Raw genomic sequence first — 12,500 nt, 5'->3', positions numbered from 1 at the left:
AATAAGCAATAAAATAAGCTTTAATGTAGATATATATAAATATAATATTTAATATCTGCCTTCAATTTTTGACCACATTTTTGTTTCTTGAATACTATTATTACATTACACACTGTACATAATAATTTAAAAAATCATGTCGTGTATAAAAAGGGACGAAAAATCATAGATTTAAAAAGTAGTTTTCAAAATAATGGTTTTTTCATTATTTATATTTTTCCCATCACTGTTTTATCTCTGGGGCAATCAGGAAACTGTGTGTCTTTTTAATGTGATTCCACATCACAATTATGAGACATTTTACATCTGTATTGAATGTAACTCTTCCTTGTGTGTGTGTGTGTGTGTGTGTGTGTGTGTGTGTGTGTGTGTGTGTGTTTTACAGCAATGAATCTCACTAACAAGGCAGAACGATTGGTGGTTGATCCGACCTCCACGGCAAACCATGCCAAAGATTTCAGTGTTGTGCTGCTGACGTGCTCCGAATTATAACTTAAGATCAACACTTTATATTCTGTTTCAAAATAAATTGTCGCCATAATATTTTAATTTTTGTCAATTTCTCATCAGTCAAAAGTTATTATTCTGGAGAGAAAGACTTTTGTTTCCAAGTCTATACAATTATTTTTCTTTTTCTTTTTTTTACAAAGATTTTTTTCTGTCATACCAAATAAAGACATTCATTTGTTACAAAAAAATCACTGTAATTATTTCTTATACTGAAAAGCTTGATCAAAAAGGACATCAGCGTGTAATAAACTCTGAAGCGTGTCATGCTCTCAAAACAAAGTGTTGTCTTTGTTCCACCAGCAGCCTCTGAGAACAGCTTAGTGTTCTGATTGGACATTCGTTGCCTTTCAGTTGGGCACCGCTGCAACACACTGATGAAAGTGAAATCTCCACAATTTATCACTATTTGCTCACTTTTTGGCACGTGTATGTCTGAATGCGTGCTGTGATGATGAAAGTGAAAGTGACGTGACGTACGGCTAAGTACGGTGACCCATACTCAGAATTCGTTCTCTGTGTTTAACCCATCCAAAGTGCACACACACACACCGTAAACACACACCTGGAGCAGTGGGCAGCCATTTATGCTGCGGCGCCCGGGGAGCAGTTTTCAGGGATTCGGTGCCTTGCCTCAGTCCTGGCCGGCCCGAGACTCGAACCAACACCCTTAGGGTTAGGAGTCAGACTCTAACCATTAGGCTAGGACTTCCCCCTTCCCGTGATGTCACACGATGCATCTCTGCCCAAATGTGCGGTAAAGCTTACAAACTAAGAGTGTGGACAACTGGGAGAACCTTGAGGTAGAGATGCTGGCTTTGAAGTTTAAACGGCTTTACAATGATGTCGGGCCTCATTTCCACCCATGTAGACAAAGCTCCACCCTCCAATTTAACTGGTTACCATTTACTCTGTGTCTTTTAAAAAGACCGACAAGACGGCAATCCCAATGCTAACAAATATTACTATCACTTCCAAACTCTTTTTTTTCATCTATGTAATACACTTGTTCTGCTAGAATGGCTTAAACAATTTTTCTAATTATTTTAATTAATTAATTTTCATATACACCAATTATCTTTCAGCTTTTCCCGTTAGGGGACACCACAGCAAATCATCTGTTTCCACCTAACTCTATCCCCGGCATCCTCTACTCTCGCATCAGTTACCTTCATATCCTCATTTAACATCTTCCTCTTGACCTCTTACCTGGCAGCTCCATCTCCAACATCCTCTGTACATGTCCAAACCATCTCAATCTATCCTCTGTCCTTGTCCCCAAAACAGCCAACCTGAGATGTCCCTCTGTTCCTAATCCTGTCCATCCTCATCACTTTATCCTCATCTCTAATACTCAAATACTTAAACTCCTGCACCTTCTTTACCTCAGAACCCTGTAACCTCACTGTTCTACTTCTGTTCCTGTCGTTCATCCACATGCATTCTTTCTTTTTCGAGTAACTTTCATTTCTCTTCTTTCCAGGTGTTCTTTCCCATTTCCTCCACCTTTCCAAGTGTTGCACCACCTTTTCAGGTCTTCTTCCACCGTTCCAGGTGTCACTCCACCTTTCCAGGTGTTTGTTCCTCCACCTTTCCAGGTGTTCCTCACCTTTCCAGGTGTTCCTTCACCTTTCCTCCACCTTTCCAGGTGTTCCTCCACCTTTCCACGTGTTTGTTCCTCCACATTTCCAGGTGTTCCTCCACCTTTCCACGTGTTTGTTCCTCCACATTTCCAGGTGTTCCTCCACCTTTCCAGGTGTTTGTTCAACTTGTTTCCAGGTGTTCCTCCAACTTTCCAGGTGTTCCTCCACCTTTCCAGGTGTTCCTCCACCTTCCCAGCCGTTCCACCACCTGCTCTCTACTCTCACTACAGATTCACGTGTTTAACTTTGGCACGTTTGGCACGTTTGATGCCCTTCCTGACGCAACCCTTTGTATTTATTCACTTTTATTTATTCACTGCTCTGCAACCCCTGTGGCTAGATTATATACACACCAATAAACAAACAAATAAACAAACTTTATTGTTATTGTTGTTGTTGTTGTTGTTGTTGTTTTCACCTCCACTTCCGCAAATTCTACCACTCGAACGCCTCCTTTAACACCCGACCAATCAGAATGAACCGATTCCACGGACGGTCCGTCTTAGCCCCGCCCACCACGTGACGCTCCGTGCCGTGACGCAGGAGCCATCAGCTGTTTATGTTTTGCTCCGGGTTGTTAGGCTGTGTGTCCGTTAGGAAACGTAAAAAGTGCGCGTATTAAGCGTTTATTAACACAACCGCAGTAAACCGTGTCTAGTGTTTATGTCCGCGTGTTTATGTTCGTAGGTCTTCGGCAGTGTGAGACGGCTCCAGCGGATCCGGGGGCTCCGGTGAAGGAGGGGCCGGGCGGAGGTCGCTGGAGTTCGGCATGGAGAGCGGAGATGGAGGCGGAGGAGCCCGAGGCCCGGAACTGCGATGCGCCTCCTTTAACCAGGACTCCACGTAAGCACTTCACCACCACCACCACCACCACCACCATCATCATCATCATCACCATCATCATCATCACTCTCACAGCACCGGGGCTCCACACATCCACACTACTGCACACAATGCGTCCTTTTTTCCACACGCTTTATTATTATTATTATTATTATTATTGTTATTGTTGTTATTATTATTAACTCCTACTCTATACAAATGTCACCGTTTTATATGTTACTTGAACATGGCAGGGGAAAAAAAACAGTTACTGTGTGTGTTGACCACCATTTTATCTCATCGACAGAGAGAGAGAAAGAGAGAGAGAGACAGAGGGGGGGGGGGCAGACAGACAGATAGAGAGAGGGGGGACAGAGAGAGAGAGGGCGGGAGAGAGAGAGTGAGAGAGACAGACAGACAGACAGAGAGTGAGAGAGACAGACAGAGAGAGTGAGAGAGACAGACAGACAGACAGAGAGAGAGACAGACAAAGAGACAGAGAGAGAGACAGACAGAGCATTGACTAGTGTTTTTTTTTTTTAGCTGAACCCTGGAATGTTTTCAGCAACAATACCAGAACTCATAGTGTTATTTAAAGTCAGTAGGAACCACGTAGGTTGTTTGTGTGTCTGCTTGTTCCCTCTGTACAGAAAAGGCAGCGTTCACTTCACCCCTGTAAAGTGTGATGTAAGGAATAAATTCAGTTCATTCAGTGCCGGGGGGAAAGTGCAGGATTTTATTATAATAACAGTCTGAGTGCGTTATTCAAATGATACCACAGTTATTAAAGTCATTTACCTGCAACTGCAACGTTTAGTGTATTAGTGAACACCACTGTGGGACTTTTAATGTTTATCGTTATTTAATGTTGAGGAATGTCTGAGAGACACGTTATCAATTATAGTTATTATAAACACTCTGTCTGTCTTTCTGTCTCTCTCTCTCTGTCTGTCTCTCTCTCTCTCTCTCTCTCTCTGTATGTCTCTGTTTCTCTCTCTGTCTGTCTCTCTCTCTTTGTCTATGTCTCTGTCTCTGTCTGTCTGTCTTTCTGTTGCTCTCTCTCTGTCTCTTTCTCTGTCTCTCCCTTTCTCTCTCTCTCTCTCTCTCTCTCTCTCTCTCTCTCTCTCTCTCTCTCTCTCTCAAAACATAACGTGTCATTTTCCTGAGAAACCGGAAAGACTGTAACAATTCGTTTGCAAACAGGACACAGGACTTTATATACCTTCTATAAATTGTTAACTAAATGCCTCCTACAAATCAAGTCACCACATTGTATTTTGTTAAATAACACATTTATGAAAAAAAATATCCGAAAACCATAAAGACTTCATTGAGTACGAGTTGCTATAAAAACAATAATGTATACGGTGAAACGAGCAAAGCGTATGCACACCTTCTAACCAATCAGATTTGAGTATTTAGCAGCGCGGTGGCGTTTGATGACGGTTATGATATTTGTACCAATACAGAAGACAGAAAAGCAGCAGCATGGAGTTAAAATATAAAATAAAATTTACTTGAATTGGTGAAATCGCAAGCATATGATTCTAATTATAAACCCTAACAGTGAAGCCACATACGTAATGACTGTCTATGAGAGCTGTACTGAAGTTTGACGCACGTGAATGCGCGTTGTGATGAAGTCACACGACGCGTAATCTGAATCTACACGGAGGGCAACAACATGCTGAATTCCAGTCGAGATGTTCATTGGCACTCGCCTTTGATTTAAATGAAATTCGGCTGGTTTTAGCTTTTGATTTAAGTACAAGGATTGCGTCAAAATGGTTGTATATTGCATTTAAATAAAATTTTCTTGGCATGATTCTAACTTCATGGCAGCGTTCAACCTGAAAAGCAGCGTTCAAGATGTCTGTCGTCTGTCGAATGAATTTAAAACATGAAGCATTTGAGTTGAACAGAATTCTATTTAAATTTAGATGTAATAAAGTCTTAGACATTAAGATAGACATAGATTAGATAACTAGCTTTTCACTCAATTTGATGTTGAATTAACACCCAGATTGTAAACATAATCTGAGGTAAGTGTTAGTTATCACTGTAGGTGTAACTCCTGCTAAATGTAACGATTAAGATAGTGGTTAGCACGTTCGCCTCACACCTCCAGGGTTGGGGGTTCGATTCCCGCCTCCGCCTTGTGTGTGGAGTTTGCATGTTCTCCCCGTGCCTCGGGGGTTTCCTCCGGGTACTCCGGTTTCCTCCCCCGGTCCAAAGACATGCATGGTAGGTTGATTGGCAACTCTGGAAAATTGTCCGTAGTGTGTGAGTGTGTGAGTGAATGAGAGTGTTTGTGTGCCCTGTGATGGGTTGGCACTCCGTTCGGGGTGTATCCTGCCTCGATGCGCAATGACGCGTGAGATAGGCACAGGCTCCCCGTGACCCGAGAAGTTCAGATAAGCCGTAGAAAATGAGTGAGAGTGAGTGAGTGATTAATTCCTCTGCAGGATTTGTGCTGATGAGGTATATCTGTCCTTAACACGCTCACATTATTAAATTTGAACATCATATTCTCTTTACTATACCATACAAAATATCCTCATGGTGTGTTGGATGACGATATGTTCATTGTCCCAGGTGCTGAAAATTTTAAAGTTAATGTGTCACCAATGTACAGTCTTGCGCTATCGATCCGTTTGAAGTCTTTTGACGCAACCTGCTAATGAGTCACTTCAAAGCGATGCAGCTAGCAAGCGGGGCTTATTCAGGAATTATGATTACAAGGGACATCTTTAGACATCTGTACCGTTACCGGTGTAACTGGTGTTTTGTAATAAAAGGAATGCCGAGCATGTAGCTCATCCACAACAAACAGGATTTTGTTGTTAAAGCATTTAGTCGGAAGACGTCCGAAGACAGGAACAGACATGATCAGCTATGTGGACAGGAATGAAGAAGAGGCTGTGGAACAGATGTGTGGCTCTGATCAACGTGTGAACATGTTTAATACAGCAGCTTACTGTGATGGCCTGCAGGGAATTCATCCATCTATCTATCTATCTATCTATCTGTCTGTCTGTCTGTCTGTCTGTCTGTCTGTCTCTCTGCCTGTCTTTATTTCTATCTATCTATCTATCTATCTATCTATCTATCTATCTATCTATCTATCTGTCTGTCTGTCTGTCTGTCTGTCTGTCTGTCTGTCTGTCTGTCTGTCTGCCTGCCTGCCTGCCTGCCTGCCTGCATGCCTGTCTGCATTTCTATCTATCTATCTATCTATCTATCTATCTATCTATCTATCTATCTATCTATCTATCTATCTATCTATCTATCTATCTATCTATCTGCCTGCCTTTCTGCCTATCTATCTATCTATCTATCTATCTATCTATCTATCTATCTATCTATCTATCTATCTATCTATCTGCCTGCCTTTCTGCCTATCTATCTATCTATCTATCTATCTATCTATCTATCTATCTATCTATCTATCTATCTATCTATCTATCTATCTATCTATCTATCTATCTATCTGCCTGCCTTTCTGCCTATCTATCTATCTATCTATCTATCTATCTATCTATCTATCTATCTATCTATCTATCTATCTATCTATCTATCTATCTATCTATCTATCTGCCTATCTATCTATCTATCTATCTATCTATCTATCTATCTATCTATCTATCTATCTATCTATCTATCTATCTATCTGCCTGCCTTTCTGCCTATCTATCTATCTATCTATCTATCTATCTATCTATCTATCTATCTATCTATCTATCTATCTATCTATCTATCTATCTATCTGCCTGCCTTTCTGCCTATCTATCTATCTATCTATCTATCTATCTATCTATCTATCTATCTATCTATCTATCTGCCTGCCTTTCTGCCTATCTATCTATCTATCTATCTATCTATCTATCTATCTATCTATCTATCTATCTATCTATCTATCTATCTATCTATCTTTCTTTTTTATTTCTGTCTATCTATATGTCTGTCTATCTATCTATCTATCTATCTATCTATCTATCTATCTATCTATCTATCTATCTATCTATCTATCTATCTATCTATCTATCTGCCTGCCTTTCTGCCTATCTATCTATCTATCTATCTATCTATCTATCTATCTATCTATCTATCTATCTATCTATCTATCTATCTATCTATCTTTCTTTCTTTCTTTCTTTCTTTCTTTCTTTCTTATTTCTGTCTATCTATATGTCTGTCTGCCTGTCTGTCTTTCTATCTATCTATCTCTCTATCTGTCTGTATGTCTGTCTGTCTGCCTTTTACTTTCTTTCTTTCTGTCTTTCTTTCATCCTAACTATCTGTCTGTCTGTCTGTATTTTATACACGTGAAATAAAATCAGGACTAAACATACTTTAAGAGTTAATCATCTGTGGCTCTTTAGGCAGGTGAGAACATGCTGATCGCACTCACGGTAGCGTCGGTCCAGAAAGGGTTTTCGGTCTCTGAATAGACTGTAGGTGTGAGATGTAAGCCACAAGACATATCTGTGGCATTAGCACTGAAAGAAAGTTCTGGAGATTTGTTGAAACATGAACAATGGACAAAATAATACGACAAACAAACTACTTTAATATGTAGGGATTTAAACAATTTGTCATTAAAATGATTTCCCTTATTTTCCTTCTTTGTGTGATTTTTGCGATTTAACATTTTCCATCACTGTTTTTCTGACCACTGAATGAGAGACTGCTGAGTCCATTTTACTTACCACAAGTTTTATTTCCTCAGTTAAGTCTACAGTGTCAAACCAAATACCATAAATAGACAATATGTTGCTCTGATTTAGACTGACATGTCAGTGTGAAGTCTTCATGCCCCTGTATTTACCTGACCTGTCTCTCTGTCAAGATATTTATTTACAAGTCTTTCTGTATGATCGAATACCCGTCTTTCTAGCTTCCTATATGGATTTGTCTTTCTATGTCCATATTTTTTATTGTATAATCCTGTCAGATTTCTCATCTATCTGTCTCTGTCTGTCTGTCTATCTGTCTGTCTGTCTTTCTTCCTATCTGTCTGTCTGTCTTTCTTCCTATCTGTCTGTCTGTCTTTCTTCCTATCTGTCTGTCTGTCTTTCTTTCTTCCTATCTGTCTGTCTGTCTGTCTGTCTTTCTTTCTTCCTATCTGTCTGTCTGTCTGTCTGTCTGTCTGTCTTTCTTTCTTCCTATCTATCTGTCTGTCTGCCTGTTTTTCTTCTTATCTATCTATCTATCTATCTATCTATCTATCTATCTATCTATCTATCTATCTATCTATCTATCTATCTATCTATCTATCTATCTATCTATCTATCTATCTATCTATCTATCTATCTATCTATCTATCTATCTATCATATAAGTATTCCACAAAGAGCCTGTTTCTCTATCGGTTTATTTATCAGTACAACTTTGTCTGTATTTGCACACCAGGCAGTCCATAGGTCACTAGACAGTGTGTGTTTATCATGTAGCATTATCTCTGTACTGCTGCATGTTGGATATGTAGTGATACATCGGCTGAAGTTAATAAGAACGTCCGCGTCGTTCATACCAACTGTTCGTTTTAGCGGAACAGAACATAAACTCAGGATAAACTTTGAGGTTGTTTGAGGACAAATAAAATAGATCGAGGGAATGCATAGCCTTCTTGAACTTGTTTTCTTTTGTTAATGCTTATTAAGGAGGATGATTAGCTTAATTAGTAAATAGTGAAGCCATAATTCTTACCCTGAAGCGCAAAAGCGTTCCCGTAACTTGAGATGAGCTGCTTTGTCTAAGAATTTACGACTCACAACCCCAACAGGAATTACGAGCACATCAGGTTTCTCCTAGCTGTAGGTTACAGTAAGCTGTAGTTTACAGTAATATTGATGTATTGATGTAATAATTTGTCTAGAATGTTCCCAATGTGAATCAGTGAGTTTATTCAATTTCATTAGAGGAAAATATGACCATATCCATGTCACAGCTTTTTAAATATCACCAGGAATGGTTGTACATGCTACGTAAAACAGCTTTGTATTCTCTTTTTTGTTTTTGTAGCTCGCTGGCTGTGGGAACTAAGGAAGGTTACAGACTGTTCTCGGTCACCGCCGTGGATAAACTGGAGTGCATTCACGAAAGCGGTAAGAACAAGAAATTTTACGTTCTTTACGTTCGGTTAATCCAAATTATCCAGATTTTATACAAGGTGCCTTTCCAAGTGTTCCACCTTTCCAGGTGTTCCTTCACCTTTCCTCCACCTTTCTAGGTGTTCCTCCACCTTTCCAGGTGTTTGCTCCTCCACCTTTCCAGGTGTTTGCTCCTCCACCTTTCCTGGGGTTTGTTCCTCCACCTTTCCTGGTGTTTGTTCCTCCACCTTTCCTGGTGTTTGTTCCTCCACCTTTCCAGTTATTTGTTCCTCCACCTTTCCAGGTGTTTTTTCCCTCCACCTTTCTGGATGTTCCTCCACCTTTCCATCACCTTTCCATGTGTTTGTTCCTAAACCTTTCCAAGTGCTCCTCACCTTTCCAGGTGTTCCTCCACCTTTCCTCCACCTGTCCCGGTGTTCCTCCAACTTTCCAGCTGTTCCTCAACCTGCTCTCTACTCTCACTACTTCTCATGTTTAAGTTTGGAACGTGCCAATTTTATCCAAAATCCAGATTTTATCCAAAGAGATTTGTGAGAGGTCAGTCTGTCTCGGGACATGATACTGTAACACTGTAATACTGTAACATATAATCCTTAATGAACAGAGCATGTTGTTAAAGGAAAATAATCAACCATGTGGTGGTGTGATGCAGCCCAAGGTGAGGCATTGACCACCACGTTGATGATTTTCTTATAATACTATGTTCTGAAGCCTTTCTTCTTCCTGATATACAGCACAAATGAATTTTTACTTACAAAATACTGATTCTGGAGGCTCCTTCCACAAAAGTTGTCACTAGAATGAGAAACAATGACATATTAGAAGGAGAGAATTGCTATAAACAGCTAAATTCCTGTCAGTGTTATAGCTGTTATAGAAAACAAATAAACACCTTCTGACCAATCAGAACTCCGAACTCCATTCACATGACTGTGGTATATAATACATTGAAATACCATTACAAAACTGTTACTGAAACCAGTCCTCCGAATCCCTCCGTAAATTCCGTGTGCACAATGACTCTGAGGTGTCGTGTGTTACGTTTCAGCCGAGAATCCGGACGTCTACATCGTGGAGCGTTTGTTCTCCAGCAGCCTGGTGGTGGTGGTGAGTCACTCGATGCCGCGGCGCATGAACGTCTACCACTTCAAGAAAGGAACGGAGATCTGCAATTACAGCTACTCCAACTCCATCCTCTCAGTGCGCCTCAACCGACAGGCAAGGCCAAGATATTACCTCATCAGCACAATACAGTTATGTCAGAATGCTGGTTTTTATTTACTCGTTAGTGGTGTGAGTCGAAGCGGCGTGTTAATAAACTACATCCTCTGATCACCAACTCACTAGAGCAGGAGGCTTACGTAGCAAGCTGGTAAAGGAAGATATATAGCCAATGTAAGGGACGATTTTATATATATCAAATCAAATTTTGTTTGTCACATACACATACATTCAGGGTACGATATGCAGTGAAATGCTTTATGCAACTGTCCGGTATAAGAATAAAGAATATCAAAAAAGTATAAAATATTATGAAACAATTACCACAGATAACTTATCACACTAATACAGTGAAGTATTATTTTTAAAATTATGCAACAGGATGTCCTAGAAACAAGCTGAGCTTTTAACTGGCTAGCTAGAAACATTCACCACAGATAACTTATCACACTAATACAGAGAAGTATTACCACAGATTCACCACAGATAACTTATCACACTCATACAGTGAAGTATTACCACAGATTCACCACAGATAACTTATCACACTAATACAGAGAAGTATTACCACAGATTCACCACAGATAACTTATCACACTCATACAGTGAAGTATTACCACAGATTCACCACAGATAACTTATCACACTAATACAGAGAAGTATTACCACAGATTCACCACAGATAACTTCACACTCATACAGTGAAGTATTACCACAGATTCACCACAGATAACTTATCACACTCATACAGTGAAGTATTACCACAGATTCACCACAGATAACTTATCACACTAATACAGAGAAGTATTACCACAGATTCACCACAGATAACTTCACACTAATACAGTGAAGTATTACCACAGATTCACCACAGATAACTTATCACACTCATACAGTGAAGTATTACCACAGATTCACCACAGATAACTTATCACACTAATACAGAGAAGTATTACCACAGATTCACCACAGATAACTTATCACACTAATACAGAGAAGTATTACCACAGATTCACCACAGATAACTTATCACACTAATACAGAGAAGTATTACCACAGATTCACCACAGATAACTTCACACTAATACAGTGAAGTATTACCACAGATTCACCACAGATAACTTATCACACTCATACAGTGAAGTATTACCACAGATTCACCACAGATAACTTATCACACTAATACAGAGAAGTATTACCACAGATTCACCACAGATAACTTATCACACTAATACAGAGAAGTATTACCACAGATTCACCACAGATAACTTATCACACTAATACAGAGAAGTATTACCACAGATTCACCACAGATAACTTATCACACTAATACAGAGAAGTATTACCACAGATTCACCACAGATAACTTATCACACTCATACAGTGAAGTATTACCACAGATTCACCACAGATAACTTATCACACTAATACAGAGAAGTATTACCACAGATTCACCACAGATAACTTATCACACTAATACAGTGAAGTATGTAGAATCCACAAAAATAGGCAATAAGGTATGCAATAAATGCTAAAAATAAATAAATAAAAGTAATAAATGTAAATTTTAAAAGTTTTGTGCAAACCGGAGTGTTAAAGGTGAAACAATAATACAATTTTACAAGTAAAAAAGATTAACAATGAACCCTGGTGAGCAATTTTCCTTTACATTTTATGATGTTTTATGGCTATGATGGATTTAAGAGTGTGTGCGTGTACGTGTGTGAGCGTGTGTGTACATGTAAGCGCGTGTGTGAGTGAGTGCGTGTGTGTGATCGAGCGTGAGTGTGTGTGTGTGTGTGTGTGTGAGCGAGCGAGCATGTGTGTGTGAGCCAGCGTGTGAGTGTGTGTGTGTGTGTGTGTGTGTGTGTGTGTGTGTGTGTGTGTGTGTGTGTGTGTGTGTGTGTGTGTGTGTGTGTGTGTGTGTGTGTGTGAGCCAGCGTGTGTGTGTGAGCCAGCGTGTGTGTGTGAGCCAGCGTGTGTGTGTGAGCCAGCGTGTGTGTGTGAGCCAGCGTGTGTGTGTGAGTGAGCACGCGCGTGTGTTTGTGAGAGCGCGTGTATGTGTGTGAGCGTGCACGTGTGTGAGCACGCACATGTGAGTGTGTTCGCATTTGTGCGCTTGTCTGCTCATGTGTGTGTGTGTCTTATTCTACAGAGGCTGGTGGTTTGTCTGGAAGAGTCCATTTACATCCACA

The 12,500-nt window shown here is 40.0% G+C and overlaps 2 protein-coding genes across 9 annotated transcripts in view; both read left to right on the top strand.

Annotated features, from left to right (window-relative positions):
* The window catches only part of zgc:86896 (uncharacterized protein LOC415190 homolog), a 10,236-nt gene extending 9,687 nt beyond the window's left edge, over positions 1 to 549 (top strand). For both annotated transcript variants that reach the window (XM_027178830.2, XM_027178829.2), the window contains one exon: positions 386 to 549. In XM_027178830.2, the coding sequence (XP_027034631.1) occupies positions 386 to 391 (6 nt within the window). In that variant the 3' untranslated portion in view covers positions 392 to 549. The remainder of the gene's footprint in view (positions 1 to 385) is intronic.
* A 2,080-nt stretch (positions 550 to 2,629) lies between these two features.
* wipi1 (WD repeat domain, phosphoinositide interacting 1) overlaps positions 2,630 to 12,500 on the top strand; it is a 25,983-nt gene continuing 16,112 nt past the window's right edge. For 4 of the 7 annotated variants that reach the window (XR_007137923.1, XM_027178828.2, XM_047800885.1 and 1 more), the window contains exons 1-4: positions 2,669 to 2,993; positions 8,996 to 9,078; positions 10,133 to 10,302; positions 12,461 to 12,500. The exon at positions 12,461 to 12,500 is cut by the window's right edge and continues 57 nt beyond it. Coding sequence is in view for 6 of the 7 variants with exons in the window: in XM_027178828.2 (XP_027034629.2) it covers positions 2,920 to 2,993; positions 8,996 to 9,078; positions 10,133 to 10,302; positions 12,461 to 12,500 (367 nt within the window). In the remaining variant the exon portion in view is untranslated. Of the gene's footprint in view, positions 2,994 to 8,995; positions 9,079 to 10,132; positions 10,303 to 12,460 lie in introns of all 7 variants that reach the window. The other 3 variants (XM_047800883.1, XM_047800884.1, XM_047800882.1) reach the window with 3 other exon arrangements.

The sequence above is a fragment of the Tachysurus fulvidraco genome, chromosome 15 (assembly GCF_022655615.1).
Source record: "Tachysurus fulvidraco isolate hzauxx_2018 chromosome 15, HZAU_PFXX_2.0, whole genome shotgun sequence".
Lineage (NCBI taxonomy): Eukaryota > Metazoa > Chordata > Actinopteri > Siluriformes > Bagridae > Tachysurus > Tachysurus fulvidraco.
The sequence above is the reverse complement of the archived record's forward strand: the minus strand, read 5'-3'. Positions and strand labels throughout refer to the sequence as shown.